The 23,463-nt window shown below is 40.5% G+C and overlaps 1 protein-coding gene across 3 annotated transcripts in view; it reads right to left on the bottom strand.

Annotated features, from left to right (window-relative positions):
- The window catches only part of Hnrnpr (heterogeneous nuclear ribonucleoprotein R), a 28,884-nt gene extending 17,038 nt beyond the window's left edge, over positions 1-11,846 (bottom strand). Inside the window, exons 1-5 of one of the 3 annotated variants that reach the window (XM_074081020.1) lie at positions 11,689-11,844; positions 8,289-8,454; positions 5,920-6,038; positions 5,163-5,270; positions 3,088-3,201 (exon numbers count right to left, since the gene is read on the bottom strand). In XM_074081020.1, the coding sequence (XP_073937121.1) occupies positions 3,088-3,201; positions 5,163-5,270; positions 5,920-6,038; positions 8,289-8,445 (498 nt within the window). In that variant the 5' untranslated portion in view covers positions 8,446-8,454; positions 11,689-11,844. Of the gene's footprint in view, positions 1-3,087; positions 3,202-5,162; positions 5,271-5,919; positions 6,039-8,288; positions 8,458-11,688 lie in introns of all 3 variants that reach the window. The other 2 variants (XM_074081019.1, XM_074081021.1) reach the window with 2 other exon arrangements.
- Positions 11,847-23,463: the final 11,617 nt, after the last annotated feature.

The raw sequence follows: 23,463 nt of genomic DNA, 5'->3' as shown, positions 1-23,463 counted from the left end.
AGGGTATCACAAGCTGAATGGTACTACTGATAACTATTGTCAACTGTGTTCCTCTGATGAGTTTCAGGCCACCTTAAGAACAAGGAAAAGGCAGAGTAGTCTCATTGTTTAATCTACCCCTTTTTATCAGAGGAGGTTATAAGAAAAATATCCCAAGGCTAAGAACAAAATTTAAAGTCAGTAGGAGCTGGGTACCAGTGGCTCATGCCTATAATCCTAGCTATTTGGGAGGCTGAGATTGGGAAGTTTTTACAGTTTGAGGCCAGCCCCGGCAATAGTGTGCAAGACTCCATCTCCAAAATGACCAGAGCAAAACGGACTGGAGGTGTGGCTCAAACCATAGAGTACCTGCTTTGCAAGCACAAAGCCCTTAGTTCAAACCCCAGTTCCACCAAAATAAATAAATAAGTAAAATCAATAGAAAAAAAATACATGAGGTAGGAGTTTAAGAAAGCTGAGCCACAGTTCTGTGTTTCTTTAAATGTCTATAAAATATAAGGGAGGGCTGAGATGTGACTGGCTCTGTGGTAGAAGGTGGTGGATGAGTTCCATCCCCAGCACTACCAAAAAAAGTACATAAATCATAAATGCAACTTCAAAGGATTCACAGTAGACACAGAACATTAGAGATGAAGGGTGGAAGAGACTATTAATGACAGGACAAAAGAGAAATAAGGCAGAAATAAGGCCAAAATATTATTCACTTGCATTCTATGTTTCACTGATGACATATACTTCTGCAAGACACCTAGATTGGCTGAGAGGCCCAACTCCAACTCTATCAATAATCATGAAACATTAAGTAATCCAATTTTTAAAATCACCAAAATAACAATATGTAAACAATTCAGGTATTATTAAATGTAAAAGTTTTGAACTACTTTTAAAAATATTAAATATTAAAAAATAAAATACTGGCCAGACATGGTGGTACATGCCTGTAATCCCAACTCAGGGGGTAGAAACAGAAGGATCAAGGTTGGAGGCCAGTTCAGACAAAAGTTGGCAAAACCTTATCTCAAGAACAAGGCCTATAATCCCAGCTATCCAGGAAGTAGAAGCAAGAGGATTCTCCAAGGCCACCCTAGGCAAAAGTGAGACTACATCTAGAAACAAACTAAAAGCAAAAGAACTAGGAGCATGGTCTAAGTGCAAGCATGCAGAATGCAAAGTGTGAAAACTGGGGTTCCATTTCCAGTGCTGGGAAAAAAAAAAAGAAAAGAAAAAAGAGGTCAAGCAGAAAAGTTAGCAAGACCCCATATCAAACAATAGCCAGGAGTGGTGGTATGTACCTGTGGTCCTGGCTATAAAGAAGGCCATAAGTAGGAAGACCATGGTCCAGCTGGCCCAGGTAAAAAAACAAACCAAAACAAAAAAATCACTCAAGACCCTACACGAAAAATAACTAAAAGAAAGGAGAAGAAAACAGCTGGGTGCCAGTAGCTCATGCCTGTAATCCTAGCTACTCAGAGGCAGAAATTAGGAGGATCATGGTTCAAAGCCAGCCTGGGCAAATAGTCTGAGAAACCTTATCTCAAAAATACCAACATGAAAAAGGGCTGGTGGAGTAGCTCAAGTGACAGAGCATCTTCCTAGCAAACATGAGGCCCCAAGTTCAAACCCCAACACCACAAAAATAAATAAATAAATTTGAATACTAACTGAAATAATATTAAAACTGAGCTAAAAGAAGACCAACAACTCTATACAAAGCAAACACATCTAGAACTGGTACTGACATAGACCTAAAAAGCTATGTTAAATTGTATCATCTTTGCTTATCCACTCATAAACTACAAATAGCAATCATTGCTTTCTGTTACCCAAAACCTAAGTTTTAGGTTTTTAGGAGCCTATCATTTATAACTGTCTTTTACTTTTTTTCTTTTGGGCATACTGGAATGTGAACTCAGGATCTCATGCTAGACAGGCACTCAACCACATGATCCACTTTGTCAGTCCTGTTATATGATGGGTTTATTCAAGATAGGGTCATGGTAACTATTTTGCCTGAGCTGGCATCAAACTATGAGCCTCACTCACTGCCTCCCAAGTAGCTAGAATCACAGGCATGAGCCACCAGCATAACAGTCTTGATAAGGAATTACTGCTTTCTTTAAAGTTACTCAATGGAAGTCTAAGTATATTTTAAATTTCTTAGTATTTTAGCTGGGTGCAGGTTTCTCACATCTATAATTCTAGCTACTTAGGAGGCTGAGATTGGGAAAATTGTGGTTCCAGGCCAGCCTGGGCAATAGTTCTCGAGACCCGCATCTCCAAAATAACCAGAGCAAAATGGACTGAAGATGTGGCTCAAACAAGAGCACCTACTTTGCAAGTCCTGAGTTCAAACCCCAGTCCCATCAAAAAAAAGTATCATTAAATACTAAGTGCATTTTATGTGATGGGAAGATAAAGAGGGAAGACAAGCACAGCTCAAAATTGCTGACATTAAAAAACAACAGAGCCGGGTGCGCCGGTGGCTCACACTTGTAATCCTAGCAACTCAGGAAGCAGAGATCAGGAGGATCATGGTTTGAAGCCAGCCTGGGAAAACAGTTCCGTGAGACCCTAGCTCAAAAAATCCCTTCACAAAAAAGGACTGGTGGAGTGGCTCAAGGTATAGGCCCTGGGTTCCAAAAAAAAAAAAAAAAAAGAGCCAGGCATGGGAGTACATGCCTGTAATCCTAGCTACACAGGAGGCAGAGATCAGGAGGATCAAGGTTTGAAGCCAGCCCAGGGAAAATGAAAGTGAGACCCTATCTTGAGAAAACCCAATACCAAAAAGAGCTGACGGAATGGCTCAAGGTGCAGGCCCTAAATTCAAACCCCACTACTGAAAAAAAAAATTGCTTCTCCCTTATTACCTCACCTCAAACAATGGTTATCATTAGTACATGGTTTTAACAACCAATTCCTTTAGAAAGTGACAGTTTATCTATACAAAGACTATCCTTCCTTATGATGGCTGCAAAATATACATGGATATCTCCGAATAACAATAAACACACTTGGAAAGGAATCAAGTTCAAGAGATAGAACAGTTAATATACTGGAACGATCTTGGCCAACATAAAGCGCACTTACCTCTGTTCCAATTCCAGGTTGAACACCAGAGTACACACTGTCTGGTGGAGGACCACCATACTTCCTCTGTCCTGTGGTTACATCCAGAGTATAACCAGTCCTCTCAAGCAAGGCCTAGAGATAATTATACATCTGTTTACACTTCAAAACATAATCACACATACACAAATGAGTGGATTAATCTTTCCCAAAAGGTATTCCAACATCTTAGAATGTGTATTTTATAGTCAGGGTTAAAAAAAAATCAAAATGCAACCCCTGCCCCCCATACATGTGGCCCTGCTTCATTTTACTGCTCCTCTCCATGTTTAATGGAAAATGAAGTAAGCAAATTCAGTTTCTAAGCACACACTTTTTTGTCATAAATGGCAACAGAATAAGTTCAAACCCCAATATCACAAAAAAAGGCAACAGAAAAATGGGGCAAAAAATGAAAATTGTACATAAATTGACCACATGCTACTCATTCATACTTATACTTAGTATCCCTTAGCTTTCACCTTCTATAATTCTATTAGAGCATTTGACTCCCTCATTCTTATACCACACTGATCTCTATCAGTAATTCTTTTGAAATAAAATGTTCTCTTGTCCTTAAGTCCCATTCACGCAGCTTCTTTCACTTATTACCACACACCCATCCTTCCTACTTCCTAATGTACCATAGTACAAGTTCCACAATTTAATCTTTAGTTTGATTCTTTTGTTTGTTTCATACTCCTACTATACCATAAGCTCCATAAGAACTGGACAGTTTCTCACACAGTATAGATACAAAATTTGGCAGCTAACAAATAAATATACTGAGGCTTCAGAGAATAAGCACAAATCTTCCTAATAACATTATGTATTAAGAGAAATAATGGAAAAGATGATAATGCTCTTGCCCTCAAAGAGCTCATGTCACAATTAAGGTAACATTTATACGAAAGCCTACAGAACAAAGACCATGGCAAGCAAAGAAATGCAATCTAACTAGAAAGGGGGAGAAATTTACTCCTTAGGTAATCAGTGTCAAAGCAACAACAGATTTCAGATATCATCAAGTTGAGTGAACAAGGAATTTCACAGAGACACATGGCTTAGGCTCTTTATTCTTCTACCTTTGACTCAAAGCTCTCTGCTTTTAGATACAGAATTATATTTACAGATATTTCTATATTTAAAATACAAATAAATGTGTAAATATACAATAGATACATATTACATCTACAATATACACCTTACTAAGAGCAAACAGCCAGCTTTAGGGAAATAATATAGGCCTATTCAATGAATGTTAATAAGTTATTTTTTTTAAACTATTAACTCAAATAGAATTTTCACATATTGGGGTTATGACATTTTACAGATAAGGAAAAAAAGCATAAAGGAGTTCTACATAAGTTAGTTATATACAATTTATAGTTCCTGTCTAAAACAGTAAAACTACCTGTAGAACATTTCAAATTAAAAGTCTGTAGTGGGAACTAACTCTGTGGTAAAGTACTTTCCTAGCATGTGGGAGGAGTTTGATCCCCAGAACTGGAAAAAAAAAAAAAAAAAGGTTCATCACAGCAACAAGACATCAATATCCATTTAACTAGGAATTAGGTTCACTAGTCTTTCAGGAAGACACATTTACCTTTCAGAGTAGTTTGTCTACGTAATAATAATGCTAATGACTCAGTTATATAGTTCTCCCTAATTTTAGGCACTACTCTAAGTGCTTTATATATGTTAATTCATTTAATCCTAAGGACTCTAGGAGGTAAGCACAACTACCATTTCCCTTTTATAAATAAGCCAAGGAGAAAAGCAGTTATAACAACATCTCTTTACCAAGAGAAAAGAAAGTGCTTGGTAAAAAACAAACAGTTGACTCAGTGGCTCAAGTGGTAGAGCATCTGCCTACCAAGCCAGAAACCCTGAGTTTAACCCCCACAACTGCCTCTCCCCCACAAAGAAAAAGTAAACCAAGGGACCTTACTGTATCTATCCAAGAAGCTACTCTCAGAGGCATCAACAAGGATTGAGAAGAGAATCTGAATTAAAGCTTTTCATCAAATACTTCAACTATCCAAGTCAAGTTTTACCTTGATCTTTGCTTCATCAGGCCCCTTTGTTGACTCTTGTACCTTGCTGCCCTGTTTCTCTCTTTGCCTGTAGGTCTTCATAACTCCACATAAAAATGCACTTTTGTTCTAAAATAGATGAGTAATTCAATAAAAAGAATCACCAGGAATCTTTGAAGAGTCAAATTTAAATACATGATTAAGTTTAAATTTCAGAACACCAAGATTTTAACAAAATCATTTTTTCATCCACTCATTCAACATGTATTTGCTAGATGAACACTATACACCATAGAGTGGGGTAGACAGTATTAAGAGAGAATAGACCTCAGGAAGCTTACCTCTACATTGGGAAAACAGTCTTCCGTTTTTGATACTGAATTGAATCTGGACTACCCTTGCTAGATGGTTGAAACTATTCCTCCCACCTACATCATTTCCCTCCGAGATAACAAAACAGGAACAGATAACCCCAAAATGTTAAAAATCAACTCGAACATGTAAAAATCTAATAATGACAATCATCAAACGGTGGCTTTGATTTTAATTTTTAAAGTAACGTACTGCAGAAAACAGAGTGTGTGTGGAGCACACTACTGCTTTATACTTGTGCTTCTGAAACTGCCACAGAAGATTTCTTATCCCTTTAACTTTACAAAAAGAGAAAAGAGATACAAACAAAAAAAGACCACTTCTCCACAAGGGGAAAAAATACTGGGATAGTAAAATAATTTCAGATAGCTAACTGTTCAAAGGCATTTTTAAGTAATGATCTTACCTGAACATGTGATAAGTCACTTTCCTTGAACTGTTGTAGCACAGACAGAGCTCCTTCTTCATTAAATTCCCTGAGAGCATCAATTGCTCTTTCATCAAGATCGACATAAGCTACCAATCCTAAAAATTAAATTGAAGAGGGGTAACATTATAGCAATAAAAAAGGGTAGGCTAAACTGTCCTATTCAAGTATATGAAGAACTGATATATGCAGTAACAAACTATATATTTCCATTTAATGATATGCATACATGCAGCTATACAGATACTATATAGAAAGGTCGAGTACAAATATAAAATAAGATAAACTGTCAACAACTGTAAACATGAATTTCAATCTACAAAAAAAAAAAAAAATCCTACAACTCACTTCCAACTCCCCAAACTAATCTTGAAAGTTCAATCTGATACACACACTGGACTCCAGATTAAGTATTCACATAACAATTCTGGTTTATGTTAAAGAGTGGTAAAAACACATTGTATTTCCCAAGGATAAACCTTCAAATTATGGATTGCTATGGTTATTTACTATGTAAGAGGTGGGGAAGAATATGAGAACCAATTTTACTTCTTTCCACTCTTCAAAAAGTGTCAGAGACTTTCCCTCCTTAGCACCAAAGATAAGACTGAAATCATTTATCTGGGCATCTACTTTGCTGCAATCAGAATGTGGAAAGGCGTAATTTTAAACTCTTCTACAGATACAACTGCAGCTTGATTAATCAATTCTGAAAGTCATATTTTAAGGCATCTTTGTTCTTTTGAAGGGAAAATTTAGATTTTAAAGAAGCTGTGACATTCACAACACTGACAATAATGACAATCTTTTTCAAATGGCAGTAAGAAATTCATGGACTTACAAAGAAACTACATAAGAAATATATGCACTGCATCCCACATGTAAATACACATGTAGCATATTTAACTGCACACAGAACAGCTACTATGCTTAAAATAAAACTTCTTAATTCTGTTAAGCTTATGTTGTATTTCTCTCTCCATATATAAGGAATCTATTTCAGAACTGATCCAATGTAAAATGGAAATGTTTGACAGATTAAAACCCCCAAGTCCATATGAACTAACATCAAAAGTGACTCCATTTTGGTAAAGACAAAAGGGATTTTATTCCATACAGTAAATAAATTCCAAATAAATGTAGTATCACTGGCAAAGTTACTTTATAAAAAAAAAAAGTTGCCATTATTTATTTTAGAAGCTCAAATGAGCATGCCTAAGTGGAGTTTCCTTAATTGAATGTTCCACACCACCACCCAAAGCCACAACTCAGGACACTCAACATCCTTTCTGCCAATCCAATCCTACCCCACACCATCAGCCTCTTAGCAGTAACAAAACACTCTACAGGAGAGCATCTCTAAGCAGATCACTGCCAGTTCTCCATGGCCAATGTCAAAGGAAGTTCCTGAGGACTGATTTTCAAATAGGACCATCGCCCAGGAGTCATTTTTTTAAGTCATTTTAGTGTCTAAAATTACCCTCAGCTGCCCAGATTTAAAATATTTTTAAGGTCAAAAAAACAAAAAAAACGCAGCTACTTGTCTACTGTACTTAAGACACATTTCTAAGTGAGACAATTCTCTCTCTCTCTTTCTCTCCGAATCTGGATAGGCACACAAAACACAGAGGAAGAAAAGTTTCCATCTATGGTCCCAAAGGAGGAGGACAGGTTTATTTACGAACAACGCTCCCTAAGGGTAAATATTTCTCTCCCTCTTTAAAAGTTCAAACCACTTACAGCCAACCATATTAAGATGTTCAAATTTGCTTAAGCACTTAACCATGGAACTTCTGGATTCAAAAAAAAAAAAAAAAAGCAGGAGTTACAAACCAAACACTTGCAAATTATGGAGAGATGTGGATTTCTATTAGAAACTGGACAGGCCACAAACTCTCAAGGAGTCTGACATGCTATCATTTCAGACAATACAGTCTAACTAGTGCTCTTATTACGCCACCTAATCAGACCTAAGCTGACTTAGCAATCACTTTTAAGAAGCTAAAAGTAGAAAAGTAAAAGCAAAATGATGACTGATTTAGATTAAGGAAAAAAATGCAAAATTTGGTATGCTGAAACATACATTTTAGTTGGTAGTAAATCTAAGACGAATTGATGTACCATTCTGAAACAACTAAGACTACATATTCAACACTAAGAAGGCTTCAATAATGAAATAGGAATATCAAAGTCAAACCCAATATGCCCTCAATGAAGGAAAGTAACAAATATTCAGCTCTACACAGATCAGAAACAGTAAGCATTATTTAACCTTAAAAATCTATAAAATTTAAAGTGGTTTGCCCTCACTTTCATAACCAGTCAGAAACAAGAAATGCATATTATACCTGTCTGAAATATTTCATCAAGTCTTTCTGCCACCTTCTGTGGGAGGCCTGCCTCTATCAGTGTCTTGTAGTGTTCTGTGTGAGTTACACTGGAAGTATCCATTGGTTCTTCCTCTTCTTTTAACTGTACCGCATTACCATTCACCTGATTAGCCATTTTATTATGCTGCTGGAAAAAATTCAGGAGCTATATTACATTAAGCCAGAAATAACTAGTTTGTAGGACAATGCATGATTTATCTAAACTAATTTGTACACATGCTGCTAATATCCAATATACTTTATGCCTTTTGTGATGGATCTAACCTGAATTTGCAATAAAAACCCTGTAAAACTATGGGAAATGTACATGGAAGTATTCGATTTTTAAGGAACTTCATGTACACTAAATTAAATAAAGGCTTGAATTTACTGAAGGTAGAATTACTGATTAACAAAAGCAGCTGTTGTGCCTGGTGAGCAGAAAAAACAAACAAACAGACAAATCACCACAAAATCCTAAAAGCCCCTCAGCTCTCAATTCTTATATACAGTTTTTTAAAATTTGGTTTAAAAACAGAATGAACACCCACAGATCACTTAATCAATTTTTAAGAACTCTGAAATTTTCCTAGCTCTGCTTCAAATACAACATAGTTATAAAATAAATCCCTGCTGTATCTAGTTCAACATTCTTGCTGGCAGCTTGGGTTTTTCTCCACCTCACTTAAACAATAAAAAAACATAACTTTCACATTAATTTTTGCTCTAAGATTAATTTGCTTTCCCATTTACAGATTTAAAAGAAAAAATGACCAAGTTTAAAAGCTAAACAATTGTTTTAAGCCCACACAAAAATGAGCTATAGTTGAGGTTGCTTCTTTAAAAAAAATCATGAGTATGTATTGAATTTTGATATCAGTAAAATAAATATGCAAAATCATACTGAAGAATGGACAACTAACTTCTTCCTGATAATTTCAACGAACACTACCTAATTAGGATAAACCTCAGTCAGATTTCTCAGATTAACCTATCAAAAATTGTTTTGTATGTTCAGCTTGTATGTAATGCTGAAATGGACCAATTCCCTGGAGAGTAAACAATAAAACCATACAAGGCCAGTCTCCATACTGCCTCAAAAGTCAAGGAATTAAAGTGCATTATGTCTGTGGTAAAATTATAATGTGATGAAGATAATAGCAGAATAAAGACATTGCAACACATACTGAAATAAGACATGAAGGTGGATCTCAAGAAAATGTCTACTATTCTTGAAGAAACTCAAGTCAGCTATAAAGAAAATACAAGTCACCTAAAAAGCACTAAGACAACATAAGATAACCACACTTCCAGATTGCTTATCAAACACTGTGCAAATGCACTAGGTGCAGTTTTCTGGCTTAAAACAACCTTTCACTTGAAAGCCCATGGATATTTAGCTGATGTTAATGAAAGAAGACAAGAGAAGGAGGTGAAGAGAGTAGGAAGAAGCAAGGAAATTGTAGAAAGTGTTACTCTGAAAATGAGATATACAATATAGCATGACTTCTCATGATCACAAAACATTATTAAGATTTGACAGCCCTCTAATGTCTATATAGACGCAGACTGGTTAAATTCTGGTTGGATAAATCTTTCTCAAGGCAAGCTTCAAATTCTGATGAACTAGCGAAAACGGAAACATCGGAAACTAGCACACTTTTGATCAAGAAAATACTATCATATAAGATGAATATATTTACTGATTAATACAACCTGGCTCAATAAAGATGCATCCTATAATTCAAAATGTCTTTATGAACGTATAGTTCTATTTTCCCTTGCCCTCCCACCCCCAAATACTATAAGACAGTCAGAACTCATTAAGTTCTCAGTATCGCAAGACCCTCACAACACTGCACCTGTGGATACTATTAGTTACAGGGTGAAAACAGGCAAATTAACAGAAAAGTTCAATGAACATCTGTTAAGGTGATTTTTTAAAAGTATGCGTAAAGCAAAAAGACAAGTTGTGTATTAAGCACAAGATAGAAATACTTGTAACTAACAATTCATTGCAAAGGCTCTGCAAGTTGATATTGAAATTGGTTAATTTTTTCCAAAAGTTCGTAAACTTTTACAAAAAGAAGTAAAACAATTAGATTCCAGAAAATAAAATCTTCAGATCAAGGGGGTGGGGTGGGGGTGGAGGAACCTCTCTCCAAGCCGAATACAAAATGTTCATTTAAGATTTTTATGTCATATGAGACCATTTAAAACATGTCAATTCAACACAATGCCACACAGCCAAACCATATTTCTGGATGCAGCAAATATACTAAGGTGACTGAAATAATCTGACCTAAGACATTTTTGCAAAAAAAGCAGACATTTAAATAAGATTTAAAGAGGCCGCTGGGAGACTGGGGAAGTCAGCAGATACTAGCTCCTCCCTGGCTTTTATTCTGAACATCTCCGTGCAAATTCTTCACGTTATTAAGAGACGGGCTTTGCAAAGAACCAACGAAATGAAAGCTAACGGTTATCTCATGGCTCAGGAGCGTCAAGCCCTCATCCTACGACTGACTCATGAGACATAAATCCTCCAGCCTCTCGAGGATAGCAAAAAATCTCAAACAGGGGGCGTGAAAGGCTTCAGCCCTTCGAGAACCCCCTGGGCTTCCGTTTCTGATTTTTGGCAATACGGTCACTATCGTGTAAGAGAAAAGAATCGCGTTTCCAATTCGGAGCGCCTCTGACAGTCTCGGAATTAACTATGTCGGGCGCCACTGGAAGCCTAAGTGTCACGGCCTCTTTAGTCATTTTTTCCTTCAAATCTAGGCTCGACCCGAAGCATGCAGCATGGGAGAAGTGAGGCAGGCTTCCCACGTACGTCGGCCTTCCTCGGGCTCCGCTCGCACAAAAGTTTCCTCCCGGCTCAGGTAACCCTGGGATGTGCACCCCGCCCTCTGCCCACCCCACCCCCTCGGGTCCGACCCCGTTATCAACACATCCCAGTCGCGGCCAGGACGAAACACACAGGAGCCGGGCAGCCCCGGCGGGGAGACGCTCAGGGTCCGGGGACGTCTCAGGCTCTGGGCCGCGCTGGACAGGGCCGGGCCGCAAAGAGCGGCGGGAGGAGGCGGGAAAAGCACTGCCGGCCCGGCAGGCCTCGCGGAGGACGCCAGGCGGGCGGGACCGAGGGAGAGACTGGAGGGGCGGGAGAGGATGGGCGAGGGCAAGGAGGGGCCGCGGCAAGGTTAGGCTCACAGCTAGGCGGCCGGACGAGGCCAAAGCTGCCCCCAGCCCATCCCCACCCCCACCCCCGGGCCTCTGAGCGAAAATCAAACTGGGGACAAGGTGCCGAGCCTGGGTCGGACTAAGTCGGGACGGATCGGGGCTCCCGGCCCCTCCCCCCACGGGCCGACGCGAGACTCACCAGGGCAGAGCAGGGGCCGGTGGCCGGGCCCGTGAGAATCAGCGCGAGGCGCTTTGAAAACGACTAGAAATGGCGCGCGCGCCACCCCCTCCCCCCGTCATGGACAGAGACGCGATCCCGGCAGCACGCGGGGTTTCCCGGAACTGCTTCCAGGGACTCCGAGCCGCCGGGCAATCACCTCTCGAAGCGACCTGACAGGCAGCTCAGACGACCAATAGTCGTGAGGCAAAGCGGCGCACTTCGGTCGACTGGAGAACCAATCGGTGCAGTTATCGGCTGAGCCAATGAGAGTACTCAGCGCTACTGGCTGGGGCATCTTCGGGGCGGGGGCAGACACACAAAGGGGTCCGTGGTGGGAGTACCTGGTAGTGGTTGAGGCTGCGGGGCACCAGGCCCTGGGTGGCCGAGGCTCCTCCCTCCTCGTCTACCTCGGATGCGAAGACGAAAACCCAGACCTCGCGCCGCGTGGCCGCCTCCCGAGCCCCGCCCCCTAGGGTCCGCGGCGGCCCGACTCCGCCATGGTGCTCCCCCGAACCGGGACCGTCTCTACCCAGACCTCCTTTTCTCCCGGCCGGCGTTTGCCCCAAGACACGCCCATCTCCACGCGTGCGGGTCCGCTCTCTAGATCATCCTTTTAGCTCTGGTTAGTACACGATTAAAGGTGATATGGCTCGTCGTTTTGCTGGAGAATTTATATGTATATAAAATCGGAAAAACGACGTCTTTCCCTCTCTGGCTCCTTTCCACACATCGTTGGGTGGCAGCTCAGACTGCGAGGGAAATGGCTAAATTGGGAATGTCACAAAAAGCAATGTGCAGCACAAGTAAACCCAGGGACCTTTTCCCCACAAGGTTTGGAGCAGATTGATATTTACGAAGTACATAGGGTTCACAGATGCACACAAGAAGCGAAGAGACCCATGCAGGGAACCGGATTCATTCCCCCAAAATGACTAATTCCTGCTATTCCTAAACCTGTTTCTCACCCTCCACTCCTATTGACTTGTCCCCTGACCTCTTCTTAGTCCAAACCTAGCTCATCCCAAAGAAACCCAACTCACTTTTGTAGAATTAGCCCTGTCCTTCCCTCTTAACCCCAACCTCTTAGGGAGTGGAGGAGGTCAAGTGGTCTGCAGGATTTCCAGATGCACTTGAAGATTAAGTTTCTCAAGCTATAAACCAAAATTTAGTCATTGTTAACCTGCTGCTATGGGTTTGTGTGTTCCCCCAAAGCTTGTCTCCAATGTAGCAGTGTTGGGAGGGAGGGCCTATGGGAGATGTTTAGGTCTCTAGGACTCCACCCCCATAAATGGACCAATGCTTTTTATAGAAGGGCTTGAGGCTCTCCGTGAGTTTGATCTCTTTCTGGCTCTTTACCCTTTCACTATGGGACAACACAACAAGAAGGCCCTATCAGATTCTTGCCCCTCAGTTTTGGACTTCCCAGCCTCCAGAATATAGATTCCCAGTTTCAGGTATAATAGAATTTATATAATATAATAATATATAATATATAATATAATACACATATAATATATAATTATATAGTAATAGAATTTCTATAATTCTATTATAGAAATACAAAAGAGGCTATAACTGACACCCCCTAAGTGTTCAGTACCAAACTAAGTCTCTGAGGAGATCCAAGTTTTCAATTATGGGGTGTGAAACTTAGAGAAATACTGGCAATTAGAGCATGTACTTAGCATGCATGAGGCCCTGAGTTCAGTCCCCAGTACAGAAAAGAAAAAGAAATGTAAGGATGAATACAAATTTAGGAACAGAGCCCTTCCTAAAGGGCATAGTAAAAGCGAGGGATCCTGCAGCCTAAACTTTATTGGCTCAAGGGTTCCTGACCTATTTTGTGCAACTTAAAATTCTGGTAAAAAATTTCTGATCTCAGTTTTCAAGAACATTAAATAAAATACATAGCACAAACCCCAGTGCCACCAAAAAGAAATACATAGCACTACAAAAGAAATCGTTTATATTGCAATACAACTAAGAAATACATTTGAAAAACATTTGTGATGTAATCTTTTTTTTTTTTTTTTGGCAGTACTGAGGTTTGAACTCACAGCTTTGCACTTGTGAGGCAGATGCTCTATTGCTTGAGTCATGCCTCCAGTCCAATCTTTTTATTAACACATCAAATATCAAGATCTTGCAGCAAGTCTAATAACTCTTAAAATTTTAAAGTGGTGATAGGACTGGAGGTGTAGCTCATGGTAGAAACTTGCTAGGGTGTAACAGGCCCTGAATTGGGACCCCAACACTTAAAAAAAAAAAAGATGAGAAGATACTTCAAGAGTTGCATAATGACTATAATGTAGTATGAAAATTCTGAGTTTCTATTGGAGAGAAAGTGAAAGGAATTGTTAAATCATCTGTAGTTTGTTGACTATGTTCGCAATGCGGCAGAGTTGGACAAGGTATCAGATGGGCAAAGACAAAAAGATGCTATTTTTTTTTCCCATTCTAAGTTAAGGGCCCCTGAATTCCATTCAGACTTCTTTGTAGTCAATTGACCATGGGATTAAAGAACCCTTGTGCTAGATACTGTGATTAAAACAATGCTATCACCCAATATTTTCTGAGATACTATTTCTTAGTAATCTACCATATAGTCCTTATAGGTATATTCCATCTTTCAGACCATCTCTCTCTCTCTCTCTCTCTCTCTCTCTCTCTCTCTCTCTCTCTCTTTTTTGTGGAACTAGGGTTTGAACTCAGTGCTTCATATATGCAAAGCAGGCACTCTACCACTTGAGTCACATGTCCAGTGACTCATTTTGCTCTGATTATTTTGGAGACGGAGTCTCATGAACTATTTGCCCAGGCTGGCCTCTAATCTTGATCCTCCAAATCTCAGCCTCCCAAGAAGCTACACATCAGTGACTGACCAGACCATATATCTTGATTTTTTTTTGTGTGTGGAAAGTATGGTCTGCAAAATCTAACAAACAAAAAAGACATCCATGAATATTCTCTAAATATTCATTGCATGCCCTCTATATACAAATCATTGTATATAGAGTAGGGTAAATAAAATATAACCCAGGTCCTCTAAGCACTTACATTCTAGCTGACAAAGTAGGACAAGTACAAACATAAAAATGGCTTAGATGGAGCCCCAGCATTGGGTAAGCACTCTAAGACTTGAGCCATGCCCCCAGTCCATTCCCATTCTTTTAAAACTAGAAATAGTACAGTCAGGCTCTTCCTCAACTCTTCCCTGTCAAAGATCAAATATGTGGTTTGATTTGGAATATCAGTGAATATTATTATTTTGTTTTTTGAACAATTACAGGGCACCACAACACTCAAATTGAAACTTTGACACTTACTACTTACAAACTGAAGTAACAGAATTTTTTAAATTATCAAGTCTTCCTCCAGGTAGAGCACCTGCTTTGCAAGTATGAAGCCCTAAATTCAAACCCCAGTCACACCAAAAAAAAAAAAAATCAAATCTTCCTCCAGGATCCTTAAATTAATCTTTGTCTTGCTTGTCCCTCTCATGATGCTAAAAGAGACATTCAGTCTATTCCTCAGACTCCAAACTGATGATGTCAGTTTAGCCTCCAAAATGCCTTCACTTGCCACCACTCACAGTGCTAACCCATCAGAGACACAGTTCAAAGGCAGCTCAGTGACAGCACATGTAAGGGCCTGGGTTTAACCCCCAGCACCACGAACAAGGCACAAAGGTACAGGAAAGGGTAAGGAAGAAAGGAGATGAAGAAGAGAGAGAGAAAAATGAAGAAATATAAAATTAAGAAATACCAACCTTTGCTAAAATTTAGGTGCCAAGAGTCCACCACCCAACTGTACTTAAAAACTTCAGTTCTACCTTGAATTTTCCCATTGTCAAAGAGAACTATTTATTTTCTTCACCTAACTTTAATAATTTTTATCATTTCAAAGCACTTTCCAAAATGGTGACGTACCAGCCAAGACTGACCAGAGGCTATTTGTCTTTCATTTATATCTCTAAGATTATGTTTCTTTTTTTAGTGGCACTGGGGTTTGAGCTCAGGGTCTTGCACTTATTAGGCAGGTGCTCCACTATTTCAATCATGCCCCAGCCCAAGAACATGTCTTATACAAATGATACCTATATGGACGCGATGATACTCATTAATGTTGATTATGCACAGGTCATGTTATCTCACTTGAACACTCACAACACATGAGGCAAGTATCAAAAGGTGTCTTCTTCCTTTTGCAGATGGAGGAATCTAAGGCTGAAGTCAAAGCTGACATTCAAACTCTGGTGTAATTCCAAACTCCCTTCTCTTAACCATGATGCTACACTACCAGAAGAGATTAATCAAAACCAGGATGTCTAAACCTTCACCTTTTGAAACCTTCCTATTTCCAGTCCTATACTGGTAATCTGATTTCAAAATTCTTTTTGTCCTCAGTTGTTTTTATGAGTTCTCTTCTGGGGTTCTGTTCAGGGATAATGGAAAAAGCAGAAAAATATTACAAAGTGAGCCCTCCTTTACAACCTTCCACTTCCCCAAATTCAAGAAAGCAAGAATCAACTTTTAAGTCCAGTTATGATTATAGAATACAATTACAGAGTACTGAACATGTGACAGCATTCTTCATTCTGCAGCAGCAGAATTCCCTGGCGACTCACCACCAGGACGTCAGCCCACCCACGCACTGACACTGAATTCCACAGTCACTTTAAAGCTACAGGCACAGGCGGCAGTAGTGGACGAAGTCTACATTCCAGAAATCATGGTCTAGGAGACTGTCTATGTAGTTCCTTTGGATTCATATTATTTTAAGCCTTCCCTATAGGCAGGCAGAAGAGCCATGTGCCACAAATCTTTTATGGAGGTGTTACTATAGGCTTTTAACGAAAATCTTGTAGAGGTCTAAGTAGTAGTATCCATATTCAAATATATAAGCTAAGTATACACTTCCACAAATCAGATTGACAGTCCTGTTCCCCACATCAGCGTGGTGCCTTGGAGTAGTTATAGCATTCAGTATAACTTGCATATGTTTTGGAAATTCAATAAAGCACTAAGAAATGGTTATAAGCAGAGTGTATGCATAACTAAATTCTCTCGTTACCTTAAGTTAAAATACCCATTGGAAGAAGGGGAGGGGGCTGTTCTTTCTAATTACTATTAATAACAACCATATAGAGTTTTCCATTGAGTTTCACATGCTGAATCACACTTGTGCGTCTTGAAATGAGGCACATGCTTTGCCCTGTGACCTTCCTGTCTTGGTTCTTCTCTGGATGCTGTTAGTACTTCCTTCTGGGCCCTCTCCTCTGCCCAGCGTTCTCTCTTTGTGTTTTGGGATTCCATCCTTCCACACTCCTCTCACTCTATCAGAGGCATCTCATTCCCTGGCATGGTTTTCCTAACCAATACCATTCCCACACCTACACTATTCCATTCTTTCTTTCTTTCTTTCTTTTAATGGTACTGGGGTTTGAATTCGAGACCTCACACTTGCTACTCAGGTGCTCTACCACTTGAGCCACTCTGCCAGCCCCCCATTATTTATTTGCAGCACCACCTCTGGTCTTGAGGTCTGGACTCATATTTTGAAATGCCTGCAGGGCCTATGAGTCTACGATTAGATGTAACAGGGTCCTCAGACTGAACAGTTAGTTCCTAAAGATGATTTTTGTCTCCCACCACTCGACCCTTTTCCCACTGAGCTCCACCATGCGACAACCAGGCGGTCATTCCTGGAGTGCGTCATCGGCTGCCTCAGCCCCTTCATTTGCGACTTGGAAAACTTTGCCCCAGATACCCTGACCACTCATGCTGAGCTCTGTTCAGACAGCACCTTTTCTTTCAGTGTCGGGGATTGAACCCAGGGCCTCGTGCATGCTATGCAAGCACTCTACTATCGAGCTACCTCCCCAGCCCAGCCCAAATATATAGTACCTTGTTAGAGGGGCTTTCCATGACCATCCTCTGTAAAAGCAGCCCCTGTTCATGCCCCTTATTTTAATTTTTTTCACACCACTTATTACCACCTGATGTGATACATGTCTTTATTGTCCATTTCTCCAACCAAAATAAAAGCTCAATAAGTACAGAATCATTTGTCTCATTCCGTCTTATGCTGGGCACATAAATTCGTGTTCAACAGATTTTTAAGTGACTTAATTAACTTACAGCTTTTAAAAAACTTTTTAAGATGGCACTGGGGTTTGAACTCAGGGCCTCATCCTTCCTAGGCAGGCACTCTTACTGCTTGAGCCACTCCATCAGCCCTAACTTACAGTCTTCATCCCCATCCCACACTCCTTTGTGTGTTTTGGTTCTATTAGCAGCATGCTCAGCTATCCAACAAATCACTTACCTCAGAAATCTGGATTTCATAGTTTCTGCTCTTTATCCTAAGTCACTCATGGAAATGTTTGGTAGTAAACCTGGAACTAGGACTGAAGTAAACCTGCCTGCTTCTTTTCCTATTCAGCTCTGCACTGTTCTAGGAGGGCCCTCACATGCATATGTGTGACATGGCAATCTGTAGCTCAAAGCTTTGTCCACCCTCCCCCAAAGCCCTCTGTGTACACAGAGATAGCTTGATCTGCCCTCAAAAAAATGAACATGGCCGGTGGGAAGGAAGGGGTAAGGGAGAGTAATGGAAGTGGTTCAATAGACCAAAGCAAAGTATATTCACAGCAGGGATACACTAGGAAACTCCTTTGAACATCAACTTAGATATTAATAACGAAAGACTGGATTGTAAAATAGGTACAGTGTGGTGTTGGAGTACTTGTGGGAAGGGGAACTGAATGAAGGGGATTAAAGTGAGGGAATATGGTTGATGGACTTCATATATGAAATAGAGCAAAGAAACCTCTTGCAATTGCTTTAAGTGGGGTGGGAAGGGGATCAAGGGTGAGAGATGTTGGAGGTGACTAACCAATGTATAATATAAGCATATTTGGAATTGTTACAATGGATGTCCCCCCCACCCCGTACAACACATATATCCTAATTTTTAAAAAATGAACATGGGGATAAGGCTTGGAAGTAGGCTTTTTGAGCAAAAAAAAATCTAAAGTCCTAGACACTTGGAATTTGTGATCTACAAAGAGTGGGGATGGTGAGCTATGCATGGGCTGGTACCCTTGGCCCTGGGGAAAAATCCAGCTGCAGGAAAGCCAAACCAGGGCCTTCTAAAGAGCTGGGCCAAGGAGGCAGCTCTGTTGCCCTGGTCTAAAGGCAGTACTACCTGGGATAAAGTCAAACTCCAATGAAAGGTAGTGTATCCAAAATAGAGTGAAGTCCAGAAAGCATGATTCTTCCCTTCCCTGCTTAAAACACAAGATTAAAGTTTTTGCCTTAAGAGCTACCAATGTAGAGATTTAGAAATGGAAGTATTAGATAAAAATTCTCTCAAAGCTGGGCATAGTGGTATACACCTGTAATCCCAGCACTCAGGAGGTTGAGTTAGGATGATCTTAAGTTAGAAGCCTGGTCTACATAATGAGACCCTGTCTCAAAAAAAAAATCTTCTTAGAACACTGGGTTTGATCAAAAATTTAGAACTCTGGCTCTTTGGAAGGCACTATTTAGCCAAAGACTGGGAGAAATATTTTGCAAATCATATAACTGTTAAAGGACTTGTATCCACAATATGTAAAGAACCCTCAAAACTCAATTAAAAATAACAATGATCTAAAGCTTTCAGTAGATTCATAAAGGAATCTGGGATGTACACCAAATAATAATACCCATTGGATTATGTTCTTGGCTTGGAGAATTCAAAGACTGACCAAACACCAGGCTGAGAGCAGGGAGCTTAGAATCCTCCCCAAGCTCCTTAGAGTTTGCCTTGCCACAGTTTTCAGAGTTGCCATAGAAAGAATCTATTCCTAGTTAACCCTCAAAAGATAGCAATAATCCATCATATTAATACTAATCCTAGAGCCGCTAGGGGTAGATATATCTTTATCCCATCTTTCCCTAGAAGATCTTACATGGGTTACATTGTCTGTGGGAGCCTTCTTCCTTTTGTGTAAGACCCTACTAGATGTGCCAATGGGCAGAACTTCTACAGTTCTTTTGTGAATAGCTATGGTGATGAATCAGAAAGGAATGAAGTATATATACATATTTATTCTCCTTTTATTAATTGAAGAAATACTTGTTGCCTGACAACTCTACCTCAAACATTAGCTAGGGCCTGCAGACACAAGGGTAAGTCATGGTGGTAATCCCAGCACTGAGAAAGAGGCTGAAACAGAAAGATCAGGAGTTTGAGGCCTGCCTGGGCTACATAGCAAAACCAGTCTCAAAAAAAAGACATAGTGACTTCCTCAAGGTTTTCAAAGTTTAATGGAAGTAACAGAAAAGTAAAGCGGTGAGAACAAAACAGAGATAAACCCAGGAAAAACAGAAAAGGGATACTCAATCCAGTCTTGTGGGATCAGGAAAGATTTGTTGGAATCTGACAAATGAGTAGGAGCTGGTCAGGAGAGTGAACCGAGTTGCAGCTGGAGTATAAGTGGTAGGAAAGTGAGGAGAACTGGAGGTGGGAGCAGATCATGGATGACCTCTTACATAAGAGGAGCGTCAGTAAGGCAAGCAATGGGAAGCATGGGAGGACTTTATTGTTTTATTTTTATTTACATATTTCTGGTGCTGGGGACCTGAACCCAGAGCCTCACGATTGCTTGGCAAGTGCTTTGCCAATGAACCACACTCCAGCTTACTTGTAATTTTGTTTTTGCGGTGCTGGGGATCGAACTTAGGGCCTTGAGAGGGTTTTACACAGATGAGTGGCAGGAAGGGACTTGTAGATCATTAGAGCTACAGCAAAGGAGAAGAGACTGAAGGGGATCAAGACAGAGGAGACTCATTGAAAAGTTGTTTCAGTAAGCAAATGTGTTCTTTGCAACTCGATGAGGTAGATATAATAGACGTAACTGTCCACACATGGATGAGAAATCTAAGAACAGAGGAAGTCAAGTGAGTGTCCATAGTCATGTGATTAGTAGTTGCAGTGAAGAAAGGGAGGCAGACAGGTTGGTGAAGCATTTAGGAGTTGGTGTGGACAAGACTGGATGACTGATTATGCAACTGATATTCATTACTGATTTGGAGAGGGAGGCTAAAAGGAGCAGGAGTTAAGGACCATCCGGACATTTCTAGCTTGGATACCTAACTCAGTCGAGTTAAGAAATACAGGAGAAGCTGGTGGAAGTAGTGGGTGACAGGGGCAAGTTGGGTGTGGGGTTGGATTTTAAGGTGTCTTGATAATTCCCATCTGGAGCAGTCCAGAAGGCAGATGCCGGGGGTAGGGTGAAGTTCAAAGAGAGATGTGTCTTCTGTCTCAATCTTAGCCAGAAGGGAAAAAAAAAAAAAATCAAGCAAAACTACCTTCAAAGGAGCTGAAAAATGTTGTGAACTCCTCCTCTTCCCTCTTCTTCTTTTTGTGTGTGTGTGTGTGTGTGTGTGTGTGTGTGTATGCTGGGGTTTTTGAGATAGGGTCTCTTGAACCATTTGCCCAAACTAGCTTCAAGCTGTGATCCTCCTGATCTCTACCTCCTGAGTACCTAGGATTACAGGCATGAGCCATGGGCACTTGGCTTTTCTTCTTTTTTTGATGCAATTTTTTGTGGTACTGGGGTTTTGAACTCAGGGCCTCATCCTTGCTAGGCAGGCGCTCTACCACTTGAGCCATCCCACCAGTCCTTTTTAGTGTTGGGTATTTTTCGAGATAGGGTTTTGCAAACTATTTGTCTAGGGTGGGCTCAAACTGGGATCCTCCTGATCTTTGCCTCCTAAGTAGTTTAGGATTACAGATGTGAGCCACAGGTGCCCCACTTAGCTTTTCCTATCTTGAAGCCTTCTGTAGATAAAGCGGGGCCTATCTGTTATCTGTGGTAGAACCGGGTATCTAACAAATGCTTCCCCTGCCTATCTCTCTCCTCTGGAACAATACTAACCTTTAAAACACTAGGGAACCACTAGGGAACCACTTAGCAAATTAGAATTTCAAGGCACTCCCTGGGGTCCTAACAGCCTGGAAACACAGTCCAAACCTACCTCTGCCACTCTCCTCCTAGAGGATGGTTGACACAGAAGGTGCAATATTAACATATCAAATGTCTTTCTTTAAAGGGAGTTTTTTTTTTTTTTTTTGGTGGTATAGGGAGTTGAACTCAGGGCCTCTAGCTTGCTAAGGAGGTGCTCTACCACTTGAGCCACTCCACCAGCCCTTTTTGTGTTGATTTTTTTTATTCATTTATTCATATGTGCATACATTGTTTGGGTTATTTCTCCCCCATACCCCGCCCCCATCCCCTCCCTCTCCTTCCCCACCGCCCTCTCCTCCCCCAGCCCCCCTCGCTTTCAGGCAGAATCTGTTCTGCCTTTATCTCTTAATTTTGTTGAAGAGCAAGTATAAGCAATAATAAGAAAGACAAAATGTTTTTGCTAGTTGACATAAGGATAGCTATATGTGTTGATTATTTTTGAGACAGGGTTTCACTTTATGCCCTGGCCATCAGGATTGCAATCCACATACTTATTCGTGCTTCCCCTCATAGCTGGGATGAAAGGTTTTTGCCACCTCACCCAACCATTGGTTGAGATGAAGTTGTACAAACTTTTTGCCAGGGATGGCCTTGAACCTTGATCTTCTGATCTCTGCCTCCCACCCAAGTAGCTGGGATAATAGACCTAGGCCACCATGCCCAGCAAGAGGAAGCTCTTGAGGTAAATTAGCATTTTCCTTCCTAGCCATCAGATATGCTGAACATGTATAAATTGTTTTAGTGCTGAGGACTGAACTCAGGGCCTCACGTATGCTAAGTTAGTACACTCTACCACTGGGCACCACTCCCAGCCCCCTCCTTAAAAAAAAAAATAGAGACGGTATTGCTGTGTTGCCTAGGCTGGCCTTGAACTCTTGGGTTCAAGTGATTCACCAGCTGCAACCTCCCAAGTAGCTGAGACTACAGGCTCACGTGGCCACACCCAGCATAAAAATACAGTTTTAATTTTTTTTTGATAAAAATCTCTTTTCTAAGTCTTTGCTGTAGGGTTACTTTTTTCTTTCATATTTTTACTTTTCCCAATACATAGATATATAGCACTTTTACCCCCTACCACTGCCTGGGTTGTTCCTTCATTAAAAAAAAAAAAAAAGATTTCCTAAGAGAAAATTACTTGCAAGTAATTTGAAAGTTGTGCCCACACCCTGGCTGCACATAATCACTGCCTTAGACAGACTGTGCTTCTCTGCCATGAGTCCAGAGCCTTCAGCTATTTCTAGGGGCCATCTTAGTTTTGAGAGCCCTACCCTAGCTCAGTAGAAATTGTTTAAATATTCTTTTTTTTTTTTTTGGTGGTACTTGAGTTTGAACTCAGGGCCTCATGCTTGCTAGGCAGGCACTCTACCACTTGAGCCGCTTTACCAGCCCTGTTTTAGTATTCTTAATGGATACCCAAAAATATCTCCTTAAAGCAATAAGGACCTCGCATTTTTCCTTTCGGATGTTTTATTTTCTTTTACCTCCAAAACTACTGAGTCACCCACACCAAATATTTCCATGTTACTTTTGCCACTAGCATAACCTTCCTAGGAAACTGCTCAGTTTTTTGCACTTTCACAAGATAATGGCAATCTCCAGAGGGCTCAAGACTCTGTACTTCCCAATTCCCACAAGAACATCTGCAAAATATCTGTACATCTGTACAAAGAACATCAATATAAAGATGATTGTGCCCACATCTGACAGAAAGCCCTATATGAACCAGTGCTGGATTA

This window comes from Castor canadensis, chromosome 7, assembly GCF_047511655.1.
Source record: "Castor canadensis chromosome 7, mCasCan1.hap1v2, whole genome shotgun sequence".
Taxonomy (NCBI): Eukaryota; Metazoa; Chordata; class Mammalia; order Rodentia; family Castoridae; genus Castor; species Castor canadensis.
Note: the sequence above shows the minus strand (reverse complement) of the source record. Positions and strands in the feature narration are given on the sequence as shown.